Genomic DNA, 19820 nt, shown 5'->3' on the forward strand with positions numbered 1-19820 from the left:
TTAAATTACACTTAATGCTAATTTGGTACACAATTTAGTAACAATCGTCTTCACATTCCTTACAAATGTTTTTGAGTCGAGCAGAAGCACCCCCCGCCCCGCAAGTGTGATTCAGATAGTCGGCCACGTTTGATGACAGTGAGTACATTAAGTCATCTTTTCCTCCCGGTGCAACCTGTATCATGAAGAGAAAAAAATAGGTTAGTAACAAATTGGTATATGAGTTAACGAACAGGACACACGGACTCCAACACCCTTTCCCACGGGACGAAGCTGCAGACGTTAGCAGTAATGGAACACGACACCATGGATGCATCGTGAAGCACCCAGACAGCTGACGCAGCACGGACAGCAACGACGACCAACGGACTTCGGACCCCGATCACCTGATCTGGGCCACAGGGCAAATTGCTGAGTAGGTTAGATAGGTTTCTTCAAATTGAATAGAGAAAAATAAAGTTAGTCTTGTCGTAACCTTTTTTAAAAACGGTCTTTCATTGAGAAAGCCCTTAATTGGCGCAGTCGTGCGGATTTTCTTTACGCTAAGTTCCGGTAGTGTTTGCCATCGGCGAGTGAATATCGCGGATTTGTGGACAAGTGTTTAGAAAATTCGGGAACTGAATCCCAAAAGTAGAACTGTTTCGCGAGTGACCAAGTGTGTTTTCCGCCTTGTTGGCAACTGTGAACGGACATCATAGTTTTGTGGTAACAACTGGATAACAAACGGAGCGGATCTGCAACTATCTTCCCTATCGGTCACCGGACAAGAAATCGAGTGAATATCGATTCAAAGGTGAGTGATCAATTTTCATTTCTAAAAATCTATTCTATCTTCTACTACCTACATTACCTCCGTAACCATAGTGCTTAATATTATAAATTTTATAGTGAAGTGAATCTATAGTGATCATACAGTAACAAAATGCCAGAAACTAGGTATCAACGATTGAATCAAATTAGTGAAGAAAGTGAAGATTTCGAAACGGGTGCAACCGCTGGTCCATCCCGCAACGAACAAATTGCACACTTAGAGCAAGAGATGGCACGCATCTCTGCTCAATTAAACAGGCTGTGTGTGAACACACCAGCATCAAATAATGTTAGAGTGCTTTCGGTCGAAGAGGAAGTGCATAAGAGCCTCCAAGTACCAGCCTCACTAAGAGACCTTGTGCCGTTCGAGGGGAACCCCCTTAAATTGCATCAGTTCATTAAATCCGTTGATCGCATCATGCCAATAATGGAAAAAGTTCGTAACACCCCAACATTCGAAGTGTGGCTCCAAGCCATTCGTTCTAAAATTATTGGCGAAGCCGATACTATGTTAGAACTATATGGAACCGAGCTAGATTGGGATGAAATTAAAAACAATTTAATTTCACATTATAGTGATAAACGTGACGAAGTCTCGCTCACCCGAGACCTGTTCAAGTTATATCAAACAGGAAACGTGCAAGACTTTTACGAAAAAGTTACGCACCTGATATCACTTCTCATTAATCATCTTATGATTAACGAGATGGATGCCCATGTAAAAAAAAGCAAAGCAACAATATTACCAAGAAATAGGACTAAAGGTATTTGTCGCCGGACTACGAGCACCTCTTGGACCTATTATTAGGGCACAGCAGCCCAAAACCTTGAAAGATGCGATGAGATATTGCTTAGAAGAAAGCAATTACTCATACGTTCAAAATTTTCCAAAACCGCAATCAGATAATGCACACCATACCGATACCATACCAAAACCATTTCAATCACAATACAACCCTAATTTCAAACCACCCATGCATCCAGCTTTTCGAGCACAACCCAACTCTGATCAACATTTAAATAACCCAAAACCATTTTGCTCAACAAATAATTCGCCTAATCATTCTCATTACCCAAGAATGTTTCCGCAAAGACCCCCATATTTTAACGCATCTAATAAAGCTAACCCACCTTCTTCAAAAACCCAACACATTTGCACATATCAGGAATCCAAATCAAAACTTCCCGAACAGAGCCAGATCAGACGGCTTCCGTCCAAACTTTAACATAGAAGAAAGTGCACCGGACCATTACAACGAGCAATTTTGTTTTGACTACAGTAGTTATGATTATGATGCATCTGCGTCATATGATACAAACCAAACATACACGCTTCATCCCGACGAAGCGTCCGAACAGCAACAGCAGACATCTGATAACCTTGAAGATGAGTTAAATTTTCATCTGGTCGAGGAATCAATGATGAAAAGGTGAACAACTTTTTGCCCTTTATTAAAATTTTTACCAATAAAGGACCATTAAAATTTCTGGTTGACACTGGAGCGAACCGTAACTATATTAGTACTAAGCATGTGAACTGGGATAAATGTAGAGAAACGCAACCAATAAAAATTAAAAACATTAGAGGAAATCATATCGCTCATAAATATGTGGAATTTAACCCTTTTGAGCAAATAGAGGGTACATGGAAACAAAAATTTATCGTTTTCGAATTTCATAATTTTTTCGATGGTCTCATCGGATATGAGACATTACGGTCATTGAAGGCTAATATTCTCACAGCCGAAAACCAGCTTCAATTCCCTACAGGTAAAGTTGATATGCATAGAAAGTACCCCGATTCTACTACGATAAATTTAAACTCTTATGAAACAAAAGTTGTCAATCTACCAACTGCCGAAAAGGATGGTGAGTTTTATTTTGAAAAAGATATTCCGCTTTCACCTCAAATTATTATTCATACTGGCATTTACACTTGCAAGGACAACCGTGTTCATGTAACTGTAACAAATATCTCTAACGAACCAACCAAAATTTTGATCAGCAACCCATTAGCAGTAGAACTGAATAATTTCTACGCCAATGACCCAATCCATGAAGAAGCTGCTCCTTCATTCCCAAGACAATTTATTTTCGATCAGTTGAGACTTGACCACCTGAACGAGGAGGAGAAAATAAACTTGTTAAAGGTAATCGCTGACTATGAAAACATTTTTTATGTTGAGGGTCAACAACTTACTTTTACAAATGCTATCAAGCATAAAATTGTTACAAAGGACGATGTGCCTATCCACACGAAATCGTACCGCTATCCATTCTGTCATAGAGAGGAAGTGCAGCGGCAGATTTCCAAAATGCTGGATCAAAACATAATTAGACACTCCAACAGTCCATGGACTTCACCTGTTGGACGCATCTGGACAGAAGAAATGGCGACTTGTCATAGATTATCGTAAATTGAACGATAAAACTATTGACGACCGCTACCCCATTCCAAACATCACAGATGTTTTGGACAAATTGGGAAGATCCATGTATTTCACCACTCTTGATCTAGCTTCTGGTTTTCACCAGATAGAGATTGAAAAAGGTGACATTGAAAAAACCGCTTTTAGTGTCGAGAACGGACACTACGAGTTCTTGAGAATGCCATTTGGACTCAAGAATGCGCCCTCGACGTTTCAACGCGTCATGGACAACGTGTTGAGAGAACACATTGGCATAAGATGTCTTGTCTATATGGACGACATCATTGTGTTTTCCACCAGTCTTAAGGAACACCTGGATAATCTAAGGAAAATATTTGATACCTTAAGAAAATACAATATGAAAATACAACTCGACAAAAGCGAATTCCTTCACAGTGAAGTAGCTTTTCTCGGTCATATTGTTACGAGAGATGGTGTAAAACCAAACCCGGATAAAGTTGACATTATCCAAAATTGGCCAATTCCAAAGAATGAAAAGGAACTCAGAGGATTCCTTGGACTTCTAGGTTACTATCGGAAATTTATTCGAGATTTCGCGAAAGTAGCTAAGCCCCTAACACAAACCCTAAGGAAAGGAGAAAAGGTCGAACACACGAAGGATTTTATTGAAGCATTCGAACGCTGTAGGAATATTATAACCTCCAGCAATATACTTCAATATCCTGATCTGGAAAAGCCTTTCATCCTGACAACTGACGCCTCCAACTACGCAGTTGGCGCCGTTTTATCACAAGGCACAATAGGCAGTGATAAACCTATTGCCTTTGCATCAAGAACTCTTAATCGATCAGAGGAAAACTACTCTGCTATCGAAAAAGAGCTTTTAGCTATTGTATGGGCATGCAAATATTTTAGACGGTACCTTTATGGACAGAAGTTTACTGTTTATACGGATCATAAACCGTTAACTTATGGACTGAATCTGAAAAGATTCAAACCATGAAGCTTATTCACTGGCGCCTACGATTAGAAGAATTTAACTTCGATATCGTATACAAACCAGGAAAACAAAATGTTGTAGCAGATAGTCTCTCTAGGGTCAGAGAACTAAATGCTAATGATGTAGACGAACCCTCTAACAGCGAATCTATCGAAGATGACGATTCCGAATCATCGGTACATTCCGCAGATACAGACGACTCCGTCTACATACCATGCACCGAACAACCCCTGAACAGGTTCAGCAATCAAATTATCTTACGAATCGGAAACAACGAAGAAGAAACGTACGAAGAAATATTCCCTCGGATATTTCGACGTACAATTACGAAAATAACATTCGGTGTTCCCTATCTGATTAAACTATTTAAACAATATATGGATGTAAAGAGATCCAATTGTATATTTTGCCCGGAGAACGTCATTCCAACACTTCAAATAGTGTACAAAAACTATTTCAGTCGAGGAAAACCGTTCAAGATCCATATTAGCCAGAAACTCCTCACTGATTTGAAAACACCAGAGGACCAAAACCTTATATTAGAGCAAACGCATACTAATGGACATCGTGGAATCTGGGAAAATTATCAGCAGATTGCAAAACGCTATTTTTCCCCGCGATGAAAGTTAAAATTCGGCAGTTTATTCGGCTTTGTCGAATTTGTAATAAAAATAAGTACGAAAGACACCCGTACAAAATAAAGTTAGGATCAACACCTAATCCTAAACAGCCGTTAGAAATAGTTCATCTAGATATTTTATAAAAACCCTAATATATTTCTTTCCTTTATAGACAAATTCTCACGTTTTGGTACCATCATTCCGATAAAATCCCGTAACATCAACGATGTAAGGAACGGGTTAACAAAATACTTCTCTTTAATAGGTACTCCCAACTGTATTGTCTCCGATAACGAACCAGCTATGAGATCAATTGAAATGAGAACTCTCTTAGAAAACTTAGATATCCAAATTCATTTCACTCCTCCAAATCACAGCCTCAGCAATGGCATGGTCGAAAGGTTTCACTCGACATTAGGTGAAATCTATCGATGCCTTAAGCCAGAATATCCTGATTTAACTGATAAAGAATTGTTTCGGATAGCTTGTACAAATTATAATAACACTATACATTCGGCTACCAAATTAAAGCCAAAGGAAATTTTTATGCCAGAAAAGATGGAGAAGAAAGGTCTCTAGATATCAATACAATTTTACAAAATAGGAATAACTTATTTCAAGAGGTCTTAAATCAATCGAAGGCTACGCAAAGGAAGAACTTGGAGCATCATAATAAAGACAGAGAAGAACCACCAGCCCTACCGTTGGATGATACAGTGTACAATAAAGTACAAGGTATCAGGAATAAAGGGAGGAAAGATATCACTCGGTCACAGTCGTCCAAGATAATGGAAGAACATTTATGGACAATTCTGATCGAGAAATTCACAAAGATAATATTCGGAGAAAATGAATCCACCACAAAATTCTTTTCATTTACAAATTTCAGATGTGGATTCACCTAACTACCCTGACTTGCCTGACAATTGCCATGACGACATCACAGACTATACAAGTTTACGACTTAAACAGAAACCCTGGACTATTAGCGATACAATCTGGCAACACACTCATAAAAACTGGACAGCATCGCATATATCACGCTATTGACCTAACCAAGTACAAACCCTTTTGGATAACATCGAACTCGCTGTCGATGGACTTAAAATTTTCACTGATTTTGAAGACTTGACATCTATATTGAGAACAAAGCTAGAAGAAGTCAATGTTTCCTATAAAAGCTAATCCCGATAAACCACAGTCGACAGAGACGAGGAGCTTTTAACTTTCTAGGATCAGCCATAAAAGTCATAACAGGAAATTTAGATGAAAATGATTTGAATCAGATTAACGATGATATCAGAGATTTAAAGGACAGGAACCAAGATTTAGTAAGGCAGAATAATATTCAAGTAAAACTTAATAGACATTTAGAAAACCGTATCAACAAAATTATAGACTCAGTAAATAAGGAACAGCAGATTATTAAAAAACAGATAATAACAGCTAGACAATCATTAATTAATAACAAGTTGATAAACCAGAATTTTACCGCAATTAGACAAGCTTTCAAAATTTCCTATCACCTAGATCTTTTGCAAAAACACCTAGATTCTATTTTTGAAGTCATCCAGTTGGCAAAAATCCATGTTATTTCTAAGAACTTTTTAGAATCAGAAGAAACTAAATTTATTGTAGACAGATTAGAAGAACAGAACTTAACCATTTTGAACCCTGATCAGGTCTACGATTATCTCGACATCCGTGCTATCTTCAAAGGTCCGATTCTCTACTTCATAATCGGAGTCCCTCAAATCTCATCCCTATATTTCAACAATCTACTATTGGAACCACTCCCTATCAACGGTCGAGTTATTAAGCTACCCTGGAATCATGCAATAATTCACGAGAACCAGACTTATTTCATCAAAGATGGTTGTGAAACCACCGGAGAATTCACCATATGCGAAGAAGATAAACTCGAAGACATCTCCGACGACGAATGTTTTTCAAAAGTCATCCGAGGATTTCACGGAAGATGCGTCTTCACTAATTACACGATTTTTACCCACGCTACGAGACTGACAGATAATCATGTCTTAGTCAAAAATGCATCAGTCACGCTCAGATCTGACTGCCTGCAAAATAACAGAAAACTGTTAGGAACAACACTAATATTTTTCTCAAACTGTAGTATCGAATTAGATGGAAAAAACTTCACCACCACCGGGTTTTCATCTGTACTACCAACTATAATACCGATGGATGGAGTAAAAATCGAGCAAGCAAACTTCGAAGCAACCATAGATCTCAAGGAGTTGAGAAAACTACACATCGAGAACCGAGTGGAACTTCAAATCATCAGAAATAGACATTCGCTCCAAACAACCACAAGTTTGGGGTTATTCTCCATTTGTATACTTTTAGGCATCTGCATCATCATCTACATTTGGTGCAAGAGGAAAACACTTTCAGACGAATCTAGCGTAACCATCAACATAGAGACGCCTAGCAACCCAGGAACGACAGATCGAATCGAAATTGTATCGGGACGATCCAATCTTGAGGAAGAGTAGTTAACGAACAGGACACACGGACTCCAACACCCTTTCCCACGGGACGAAGCTGCAGACGTTAGCAGTAATGGAACACGACACCATGGATGCATCGTGAAGCACCCAGACAGCTGACGCAGCACGGACAGCAACGACGACCAACGGACTTCGGACCCCGATCACCTGATCTGGGCCACAGGGCAAATTGCTGAGTAGGTTAGATAGGTTTCTTCAAATTGAATAGAGAAAAATAAAGTTAGTCTTGTCGTAACCTTTTTTAAAAACGGTCTTTCATTGAGAAAGCCCTTAATTTATGTATGCCTGATTATTGCTGTAAGTGAAGAACTAGCTTATGTTTAAATTAAAGTTGAAAAAATCTGTTCAATCATAATTCGCTTTCGATTGGATAACTGCTATGTAAATCAAGATCAATACAACCAAAAAAGTCAAGAAGAATAAATTTGACTTACATGCGTGCTCAGCCTGCACTCCTCTGCAAGTTGTACCAACTCAAAATTGCACTCCCTGTACGGTTGATCAGAATTCCACTTGTAGAGCTCACTCTCGCTTCGATATCGCAGTATCACATTGTTGCTTCCGTCAGTTCCGAGTAGGACGGAATGCCGTGTCTTGCTGCCGAGCTCAACGATTGCACTGGAACCCTTTCCAGTGCGTAGGCATTCCGACGTAATGCCGTACACTTTATTTCCGCACAGGTACGAGAAAATGACCATGTTTTGATTCTTAGGTCTACGGACGAGCAGCAAATAGAGGACGTCTGATTCTCCACAACCGGCAGAAATGGCGCGAGGTAGCACTACTCTGTACATTTTTTTATGATGAATATCCAGTACGATGATGGCTCCTGCAGCGTCACTGATATACACGTACGGGAATCCGGCGGGCGAATAGTCCGTAACGAGATATTGCGGTCTAGAGTGGGGTTTTAGGATGTCGGTCAAGTCGACAGTTTTGACGGTTTTATCTGTATTCAGGTCGAATGCCAACACTTTCGCGGTGCATCGTTTGATTGGCTGTTCTAAGGAGTTGCATATTCCTGTGTCCAGTACCCACATATGTTTCTGCGGACAATAATATAAAAAATATCATATATAATGTTTTATTGTATTACAATTAACATTAGTATGGTATGCTGTGTAACATTATATTACTGCCCAACGTGTATATCCTGACCAGAATCCACAAAACTGCCAATATCACAATTTTGTATCTATTGATCTTATCTAATTATAAAGTGAACACCCTCATCAAGTTACCCAAGCGGTAATGTGTTAAATACTCATCCATATAATTGTAGTCCACAGTATCGGCACTCAAGTCGAGTTAAGTACAAGACACTGAAGACGCCCTCGCACAGTTGAGATCGAAATACTATCACAAGATCACAACACGTGGTGGAATTAAATGGAAAGTACAAAATCTCGTCTTATGACAGTTGAAGACACATGCACCCTGCAACCGTTGAGTGTTCTCCAATGATAAACACCATGTTTCGCTAGCGTATAACCAACCGCATAGATTTCACAGTTGAAAATTTGTATTTTGGCGCGCTCACTTATCTGCCTGTTGTTCCAGGTATTTCTTAAACGCGCAAAGGCAGCCCTTGCTTTCTTGATCCGTGAGCCTAGGTCGATCTTGGTATCGCCGTCTGACGCCATTTGGCTACCAAGATATTGGATGCTTTCAACATTCTCCATTGTTTACCCGGCTACTGTGAAACAGGAAGGGGTCACCGTGTTTACATCCAACGATTTGGTTTTGTTGACGTTGATGACTAAAAAACCTGTCGAAGAGGAGCGCTCGGCAAGGCCGTTGAGCTTATTTTGTATATTGCCTGATTTTCTCAAAATTGCACGCGGCGAACCTTTCATGAAAGGTACCGCCGCGCTTTCTGCACCCCGTTTACTTGATTCTTATGGGTGAATAGCATTGCGGTGTATCGTTTGGCGCGGCCGTACCTTTCGACAGTCATTCGCCGCGTGAAGTTTTGTGCAAGTACCCATTTGGGAACATTACAAACGCCGCGCAGTGTATCATATCCAGAAAATCTGACAATATCAGACCGCCGTTGAGCGAGGAGTGCAACGCCATTAGCCAATTCGAAGTCGTTTAGGTGCTCCATGGTTAATAACTGCGGCAGTACATAAGGATGCAGCTGATTAACAACTGACGAACGCAGCCAATGCATTTGACAACCGCATTCGGGCTGCGTTTTCAATAACAATGATCCTTGCGCCATCTCCAATCCATTGCCAAACGCGGTCCCAATTTAAAATACATTTGAATTAACGGTTGCGGATGTTTACACACGTATCGGATGCCAGCCTCAATATCTGTTATCTGTGGTTGAGTAGATGGCAGTAGTGGGCCAACCTATATCAATTCAAAAGTTTACACAGGATTTTCAATAAAATTTGTTCTAGCTTCAGTATCTGTTATCTGTGGTTCTATTATAATTAAAAGTAGAACTGATTGGATTGTTAATGGCTTCTTGTGAGATTTCAAACGTCACAGGAAGGTGATCAGAGTCATAGTCAGCATGAGTTACCAATTGGCAACACAGCTGACTTGAATGCGTTAAAACTAGATCAATTGTAGAATGATTTCGACTGGAAGAAAAACAAGTTGATCCTTTGGGATATTGAATACCTAGTATAATATCTCGCAGAACAATCTTCAATTAAATTTTAGCATAGGAATTGCTTTGAGCATTATTCCATGAACGGTGTTTGGCATCGAAGTCACCAATTATGAAAAATTTGGATTTGTTGCGAGTTAGAATTTGAAGATCAGCTCTCAACAAATTATGTTGCTGCCCATTGCATTGGAAAGGCAAGTAGGCAGCAATAAAAGAGAATTGTCCAAAATTTGTTTCAACAGAAACTCCCAAGGTTTCAAAAACTTCGGTTTCAAATGAAGAATGTAATTTATGTTTGATACATCTATTAATGATAATGGCGACCCCACAACAGCCGCTGTCAAGACGATCATTTCGGTAAATAAAATAATTTGGATCTCTTTTGATGAAAAAAACAGGTTTTAAATATGTTTCAGTTATAATGGCAATGTGCACATTACGAACTGATAGGAAGTTGAATGATTCACCTCCCTTACCCTTTAAGGTGATTATAAAATGAAGCCAGAAATCGGCCATTTTGAAAACCACGTGCTTTTCCAATATTTTTTTCAAGAGCACGAGATGAAAGAACCATAACGCGTATGCCGTATGGGGCTGTAATAATGGTAGATCGTTTGCTTAGTTATGTTGAACAATCATAATTTGAATTTCGGCACAGCATGAAAACTATTACGCCAAATTTGGGGTTTTGGAAATGTATGTTGATAAACGTGTGGTGAATTTGAAATTCACCACGGGCTTCATTCTATAATCACCTTAAAGAGCGAGCACTCCAATTTAAAATTTTCAAAGAATTATTTGGATTTATTAAAACTTTGAAGAATGGGTATGAAAATCATTCTTCGTCGGTAAATGAAATTTTGCCTGCCTGCAGCGATGCTTGCATAGGTGGGCGTGTTTGAAAAATTAGAATTCGACGAACTGCTCGTTACTCGGTGAGAGGTATGGAGCAAAATTTGTTCGTTGATTGTGGTGGGTATGCATTGCTCGACCGGCAAATGATTGCGAATTTGAGCCTTTGAAATATGTTTACCCGACGAATCTGGGATCCTATTGGAATTTCCCGTCATCAATTTTGCACGGGAATTCAAATTTTTTTTGCGTGAAGGGCATTCCCAGAAAATGAATTTATGATTGCCCCCACAATTGGCACTTTTGTTTAAGTAAAATTCTTGAGAAATACTCCTCTGGGAAGTACCAGAGCGAGATTTATTTTTAATCTTTATTACTTGGACTGGTGAAAATTCAAGGTGGTGGCTGGCCCCATGATTACTTCCGGTCTTTTACTATACTTAGTATAGTAATAGTCAAGCATTCGTTGTACATATGACTAATATGGGGGGTAAGCGCGTGATGAAATGTTGTAGAATTTAAAAAGAAAACGAATGTTAAGACCAAGTGCCACTGGATGACTCCAAACGGGCCAGTATAATGTGGGGTAGTCAGGGTTTAACTAAATTAGCTAAAAGTATAATTTATTTTGCCACGCAACAATTTCAGTATAGGTAATTTGTTTCTACGAATCAAATTTCTAAAAGTTAGGTTTTCAGCATTTACTTAGCGCAAGAAAGGGTTTAAACTCTGCGTTACATTGCATTTTTCCCCGATTCGGTGCATTATTATGAGTGATCAGCACTCATGGAACACATTGTTTAACGCGGATGTCAGCCGGGATCGCTCAGAGTGTAAGATTTAGTGTAATTATTTTAATTATTTTTGTTTTTTTAGGCATCAAATGTTAGGAGCATGTTTTCAGCGTCACACAGCCCAGGAGAGGGTGTAGGCTCTGCGTTGTAATGGTATATAGTGTGGGCCGTCCTTGATTGGGGTCCTGTGGGTCGCATGTAGTGGCTGTGCTCGGGGCGGTTGTGTGTTGAGGGCGGTTTCGGGGCAGTTAGGATTGAGTTTTAATATAGATGGATGTGGGATTGAACAAGTTATAAACTTCAGGGTTCATATTGTGAGGACTATTGACAGCCAAAGCGTTGAGGATTATCTTTTGGTTGAGAAATGAATTAATTATCCGATTTGGAATCCTAGATTGAATAGTAGGTATGTATGGACAATAATAGAAACTATATATAGTTATCTTTTTATTTTATTAAGTATTGAGGATACGTTTTTAGTTAGGTTAAATAGCAGATATGCATGTGTGATAACCATTAATAAGGCAGAATTATAAGAACTGTATTTTTATCTTTGTAGTAAGATTAATTACTTACTAATGTTTTGCGGGCTGGCGAGTGAAAGCGGCCCAACTCTTTTATCTACCTCTTTCCAGACGACCAATGATGAAGAAGACTTCAAGACTTCAAGAAAATCACATAACTCCGGTATCAGCAGTGGTATTCATAACTAATACTACCTACAACCACCGTCAATACAGGAAGTCTGTGTTCACAACGAGATTACTTCAAGGACAATCCCAACATCCTCTGTGGATTGCAGATAAGTATTGCGTTTATATTTTAATTGCACTGAGCTCGTTCTAATCTGATCGGCGAATGAATTGACTTGCCACATATTTAGATACATCGTGAATAATCAATATCATTAGTAAATTTAAATATTCCCGTAGATTAGAAAAGCAAGTGCATAACTTACTATTTTATGGCAACATATCACAGCGAAACGGGACCCTTCGGAGCCTTAAGTAAGATCTCGGTCCGGTTGCATCTAAGGAGATCTTAGTGCAGTGCACACCGGACGTGTTGCCCAGTAGACGTATCGCTCAGCGGTATTTAAATACAACGCAGATAGGCTATGGTCAGAGGGTGCGTTGATATTACCAGATTACCAGATTACCAGATTACTTGGACTGGTGAAAATTCAAGTAATTGAGAAATTTCAATTTTAATATCATCCAGTGATTAATCAAGACGACTTTGAACAATCGCTCAGTTTTGTCGTCGTATGTGAAGAGTTTATGCCGCTTCTCAGGTAAATACTGAAGAAGATGTTTGCGATCGTCAAAGGATCCCAGCAAAACGCGGCAGTCACCCTCTTCCTATCATGTACTTTGTCTTCGACGTGTTGATGACTAGTCCAATCCGCTTAGCTTCCCTCTTCAGTCTGATGTAGGCTTCCTCCATCTTCTCAAAGTTACGTGCCATAATATCTATGTCGTCGGCGAAGCCAAATAGCTGGACGGACTTATTGAAAATTGTACCACTCGTGTTAATCCCTGCTCTTCGTATTACCCCTTCCAAAGCGATGTTGAATAGCAGACACGAAAGACCATCACCTTGCCGTAACCCTCTGCGGGTTTCCAAGGGACTCGAGAATGCCCCTGAAACTCGAACTACACACATCACCCGCTCCATCGTCGCTTTGATCAACCGTGTCAGTTTATCCGGAAATCCGTGTTCGTGCATTAGCATCCATAGCTGGTCCCGATCGATTGTATCATATGCGGCTTTGAAGTTGATGAATAGATGATGTGTGGGCACGTTGTATTCGCGGCAGTACTTGGCGAATGGCGAACACCTGGTCCGTGGTGGAGCGTTCGCCCATAAAACCCGCCTGGTACTGCCCCACGAACTCCCTTGCAGTTGGTGCTAGTCGACGGCATAAAATTTGGGAGAGTACCTTGTAGGCGGCGTTCAGCAATGTGATTGCGCGATAGTTGCTACAGCTTATCGCCCTTTTTGTAGATGGGACACACAACACCTTCCATCCACTCCTGCGGCAAAACTTCCTCCTCCCAAATCTTGGTAATGACCCAGTGCAGCGCTCTAGCCAGTGCCTCACCACCGTGTTTAAATAGCTCTCCTGGTAGTTGATCAACCCCAGGGGCTTTGTTGTTCTTCAGCCGGCCAATCTCCTCCTGGATTTCCTGGAGATCCGGAGCCGGTAAAATTATGTCTTGCGCGGGTTCTCCCAGGTCCATCACCATACCACCATCTTCGTCTGCCACATCGCCATTCAGGTGTTCTTCGTAGTGCTGCCGCCACCTTTGGATCACCTCACGCTCGTTCGTAAGAAGGATCCCGTTTATGTCCTTGCACATATCAGGCTGTGGCACGTGGCCCTTACGTGAACGGTTTAACTTCTCATAGTACTTTCGTGTGTTATTAGCGCGGTACAGTTGCTCCGTCTCTTCACGGTCTCGATCTTCCTGCTGGCGCTTTTTCCTCCGGAAAATCGAGTTTTGTCTGTTCCGCGCCTGTTTATATCGTGCCTCGTTCGCCCTCGTGTGGTGTTGCAGCAATCTCGCCCATGCTGCATTCGTCTCTTCCACTAACTGCTCACATTCGCCGTCATACCAGTCGTTTCTCTGATCCGGGGGCACCGTGCCAAGTGCAGCGGTTGCGGTGCTACCAATGGCGGATCGAATATCTCTCCAGCCATCTTCAAGAGACGCTGCGCCAAGCTGCTCTTCCGTTTGAAGTGACACTTCCAGCTGCTGCGCGTGTTCTTGGGCTAGTCTACCGTCTTGTAGCTGCCCAATGTTAAGCCGCGGCGTCCGACTTCGACGCGTGTTGTACACCGTCGAGAGTTTTGAGCGCAGGCATACTGCAACGAGGTAGTGGTCGGATTCAATATTCGCACTGCGGTAAGTGCGGACGTTCGTGATGTCGGAGAAGAATTTACCGTCGATTAGAACGTGGTCGATTTGGTTTTCCGTTTCTTGGTTAGGTGATCTCCATGTGGCCTTGCGGGGAAAGAAGGTGCTTCGGACTACCATTCCGCGGGAGGCTGCGAATTTTATGCATCGTTGGCCGTTGTCTTTCGATACGGTGTGCAGACTATCCGGTCCGATAACCGGTCTATACATTTCCTCCCTTCCTACCTGTGTATTCATGTCACCGATGACGATTTTGACGTCCCGCAGTGGGCATCCATCGTATGTCTGCTCCAGCTGTGCTTCGTGTGGGCAGTGCACGTTGATGATGCTATAGTTGAAGAAACGGCCTTTAATCCTCAGCTTGCACATCCTTGCGTTGATTGGCTGCCACCCAATCACGCGTTGGCGCATCTTACCCAGCACTATGAAGCCGGTTCCCAGCTCGTTGGTGGTGCCACAGCTTTGGTAGAAGGTAGCCGCTCGATGCCCGCTTTTCCACACTTTCTGTCCTGTCCAGCAAATCTCCTGCAGCGCCACGACGTCGAAGTTGCGGGGATGTAATTCATCGTAGATCGTCCTGTCGCAACCTGCGAAACCTAGCGACTTACAATTCCATGTTCCAAGTTTCCAACTCGTACCTATAGTAATGTGATAAGCAATTTAGTTTTCCAATCCATAGTTTTTGATTCGAAATTGTGTTATATATTGTTAAAAAAACCAGATAATTCCACTAGCGGTGATGATATTTTTCTCGAAACAATCGATGCACATCGCTTCAGCGTAAGAGATTCCAATTTGCTTACCTTAAGGCGTTTGCTTACGCTTTTTTTATAGATAAATAATTGATCAAAGTTACCCCAAATTGGAAAATAAAAAAAAACTCGACAAAAAACATTTTTAAAATAAGTATAAAATTATCAAATGATCAAGAACAACAACCTTATACGTTCTAGATGTAGCAGTACTCGTTTAAAAAATATGAAAAAAGCTATAATTTCCCTTAGGGGGGAAATATTTACAAAACAATTAAAAGAATTATCAATTTTCCCCTGGATTACGGTACCAATAAAGAGCTTTTCACAACTTGTAATCTACGATAAATTTATTATCAAGGGAAACATGATAGACTACATGAGATACATGAAGCCGTATTGTGTGTAAGGACCTTTTCATCACCTCAATGTTGCCAAACATAGTTTTAATGAAGAAAAAATATTTTGAGTAGTGATAATGTGTGATAATTAGTTGGTTTTGCCTAACTCGTCCCTTCTCCTATTTGATAAACGATTTTTGTTCTATCCACATCTCGGAATGTGGCCGCACTTCTGGTGATCTTAGATAATGAGCATATTTTCTATAGGATCTTAATGTAAGGCACACTACACATATTTCAATTTGAATGTGCAATAGCTTGGGTATACTTACTTTGATATCAATGGTAATGTCCACTACCGATTGAAACGCGTTACAATTCCCTTCTTCTTGATACGACCAACATGGATACGGCTTAATGTGTGCATAGCAACTTGATCGGGTCATATCAATCACTCCCAATGTTACTGGGTTCCCACTTCGTAGTCGGTTCATAACCACAAAACACCGATCGTGGTCACCGTCGATTTGAAAACGCATCGGTATGATACTGCTAGGTTTATATCGTTCGGTACTAACAAAAATGTTTTTAGTAGACTCACAAGGAAAGTCAATCGAATTTCCGTTTATTCTAAAGATTCTGTCAATGTAATCGCACGGTCTGGGTTCGGCAACACAAAGCACAACCAACAGGCTTCCGAAAAATATTTGAAACCACATTTTACTAATGTATACTATATATAGTTGCTTCGATCACTAGTTCACTGCGCACGTGCATGCCACTCAAACTGGCATCGACTGGTGTTAAACAACTAGACGAAGGGTTGGTAACATCGTTGACTTTATAAGCTCTGTTGTTTAACATCTCCGGCCGTTGTTTGGATAACAAGTATGTAGAAGCATGCTTTCTTGTGGCTCTTGTTTTTATCCAAAAACGCCTTCTTCGTCTTTGTTGACTTTACACTACCTATTGGGACATTGCCATCTCGCAGCTTAAATGTTCAGTAAGTTCTTCCACAGTTATTAACTATGAGGTTTCTAAGTCATCTTATCATTCTCGCATGGTCTTTCTTTGTAGTCGGGTATCTTACCGCCAAGCTAAGGAAAGCCCCCGAATAAATCACCTTTATGTGAACATGGTGATGATTAGGTCAAACTTTATAACACTCAAGCTAACTAGATATTTTTTTAGTATGTCACTAGACAATTTTCCAATTTCAGCCTTACACCTTTCAGCAGATTTTTTCCTTTCCAGTACTACAAACCTGTAAGGGTGTAAGGCTATCAGTTTATTTTTTGTCATAATGACAAATATTTGTCAAGTCTGCATGCCAAATCGATATTTAAACAGCCGGCTAGGTGACTGAACGCACTTGACAAATACTTATCGTTATGATTAACCGTGCAAATCCATATACTACTGGCTTAAGGCTATACTTCCACTGCATTGCAAACTTTTTATAGGATCATTCAGGAATCAAGTTGCATATTCTTGTCGATTAATTTCGCTAAATTGAGTTTCTATATTGAAATGTAGTTTTTTCAAAACTGAATACTTACTTAGAACACCAATAAGATTTGAGTTTATTCGGCGAAGTGTTAATAATTCCAAAGAAGTGTTGTTTGGGTAAATTTCTAGTAATAGTAATATTCTAATGTAAATGATGCAAAATATGCTCAAACAACACTACGATTTTGAACTTGATTGAGTATACGGCCATATACACTCCAACATTGATTGAGTAAAATTGTATTGCCGTCTTTTTTCCTACGGAAATTTGACTCGATTTCCGTCACAAGCAGGATTTCTCATAGTTTTTAAGTAGTCCTGCTTTTGACGGAAATTAAGTAAAATTTCCGTGGGAAAGAAAGAGAGGACAGTACAATTTCACTCAGTCACTTAGTATATGAAGGTTAGCGTGTAGTTTGTGGACATTTCCAATCTAATTTCGCTAGTCGACCATTCCGGTTATGACGCAATACAAACGTAATTGATTGCGTAATGCCAAGAAGGACAAAAACATATCCGCTTTTTTACGCAAAATATTGCATTCAAGCACGTATTTGTCTAACATTGAGTTCGCACGTGTTCCGGTCATCGGAAAGAAAGTTTCTCGAGAGGAACTTGTTTGCAAAACGTTTCTCACGCTACCAGCTATGACGGTTTATTGTAGGTTGCTATGCTATAGCGTCTCACTTTGTAACTGCATGTTTTGGCATTGATGAATGTTCTCAAGAAATAAACATTTATGTACTTGGTAGCTTCACATTTATTCTGCGACAGGTTATAAAAGCTTCAAATTGCAAAATATATTAAACAGTTCCATCCGAAGCGCATTCGTTGTTGCTGTTTGAGACCCGCGCACAAGGGTAAGTATCCGTTATACAAGCTAATCAACTGAATTGAAGATTATCGCCCTGTTTCTACTGAATTCTGCAGATGCGAGGTGACATCATTCGGGTGTTGGGTGCAATTACGCTGCTAACAGTGGCCAATGTTTCGGCGTTCTCAAATAACTCAAATGCTATATACACTTGGGAGGGTGGCCGCATCCAGTGGCCATGTCCAACAACAAAACGACTGGTTAAGGCTGCTGCAAAGTACACTCCTAAGGATATCATCGCAATGGCTTGTGCACGATGTGGAGATAAGACCCTTTGTGCGATGCCTCGATACCAAAATAGTATCCCGATAACCCTGGGACAAATCTACGCTACGAAGAAGGGGTGCGACGTGAAGTTTGAACCGTTCCCTTGTTGGACTGAGCAGGAAGAGAACAACTGTAATTCGCTACAGTCAGTAATCGATATCTACGCAACTGGTGATTATGTGTGGGTCTTGGATAATGGAATTCTTAACGCATTACGAAGTCCAGTTCAAAAATGTCTTGCAAAGGTAGTAGTATATGAGGTTAAATCGGGCAAAAAGATGAAGACCATCAACCTAAGTCGATACGTGACAGAAAAGTCTCGCCTGCAGTACATGCAGGTTGAATGCCTAAAAGGCGGTCAATGCTTCGTGTACATTAGCGATGCTGGAAATAATGCAGTTATTATCTACGATGTGTCTGGGGGTCGTGGCTATCGCGTGGTTCTGCCGAAGGCTGTCCATCATGGTTGTCGCTTCCGAGATGTGCTTTACATTTTCTTATCGTATCACAAAGATGGAACGAAACTCTATTTCACCTATCTTGGTGGACAACATATGTTTGCTATACGAACTGATCACTTACGAAAGGGTCATGGTGGTAACATAGAAGGTAATTTTTAACAGTGCCGCCTTGGTTTGTATCTTTATAGAATTTGAATTTTTTCAGATATTGGAGAAAAGCCAGGGTCTTACATCTACATCGGCCCGGATGGCGCAACGGGTGTATTTTTCAGGGAGGAAGGTGACAGTAACGTTTACTTTTGGGATACTAAACAGTGTCTGAAAAAGACCAACTTCAAACTGGTCTTCAAAAGCAGCGATGGACTGTACGCAACGGATGTGTTCCCAGACCATGAAATCAATCGATTTCTACTGCTGGAGTCAGATTTTCCTGGTTACATGGAAGGGAAGGCTGGATGTGGCACATTGCATCAAATATCTCTGCTAGATGGAACTAGTTAAAATAAAGTTATTGTTTGTTATGTTACAGTAATTTCATAATATTGTAAAACAATTTTTTTTCATGTTATGTTCATGAGCTAATTTTTTTTCACAAGAAAGGAATGCTTTATACATGGGTTACCAGCACACGTGCTATGCTAGTTGCCAACATACAGCACGGAAGTGTGCCGGAGTGTGGGAATCCTCCAGCCGTGACTGGCCGTACTCAATAAATTTACCTTGGGTCTCAAGCCTCAACCTCAATTCCCCCGGTAATACCTTCCAGTATTATGTCTGGGGGATATGCAGTACTTTAATGTTTTTTTTTTAATTTTTCATTTATTTAGTTTACATCTAAACAGATAAACACTGAATCGATAATTTGACGCCACAATACACCCAGGTTTTTTTACACGGTTTGGTTTTAGTCGTTTAAGTCCTTCAGCGTCAATGAAACAATAAGTTAACCCCACGAAAAAACTCACTAAAAATTAAAAGAAAATTCAGGGGGTATTTATAAAGCTGTGAAAGTTCTGGTTAATCGAGAAATTAATTAATTCCAACAGCGTGAACAAACCTGGGTGTACATGGTTCG

General features: G+C 40.4%; 2 protein-coding genes across 2 annotated transcripts; one reads left to right on the forward strand and one right to left on the reverse strand.

Annotated features, from left to right (window-relative positions):
- Positions 1-34: 34 nt before the first annotated feature.
- Positions 35-16361, reverse strand: LOC134210824 (uncharacterized). The gene is made up of 3 exons (XM_062687132.1): positions 15967-16361; positions 7786-8397; positions 35-175 (listed from the first exon to the last, which is right to left on the reverse strand). The coding sequence occupies exons 1-3, from the start codon at positions 16351-16353 to the stop codon at positions 35-37; spliced, it is 1140 nt and encodes a 379-aa protein (XP_062543116.1). The 5' UTR covers positions 16354-16361.
- Positions 16362-17634: 1273 nt separating this feature from the next.
- On the forward strand, positions 17635-19247 carry LOC134215082 (major royal jelly protein 5-like). Its single transcript, XM_062694332.1, has 3 exons — positions 17635-18003; positions 18074-18893; positions 18951-19247. Exons 2-3 carry the CDS (start codon positions 18074-18076, stop codon positions 19244-19246), a joined length of 1116 nt encoding a protein of 371 aa, XP_062550316.1. The 5' UTR covers positions 17635-18003; the 3' UTR covers position 19247.
- Positions 19248-19820: the final 573 nt, after the last annotated feature.

This window comes from Armigeres subalbatus, chromosome 2 (genome assembly GCF_024139115.2).
Source record: "Armigeres subalbatus isolate Guangzhou_Male chromosome 2, GZ_Asu_2, whole genome shotgun sequence".
In the NCBI taxonomy this organism is placed as follows: domain Eukaryota; kingdom Metazoa; phylum Arthropoda; class Insecta; order Diptera; family Culicidae; genus Armigeres; species Armigeres subalbatus.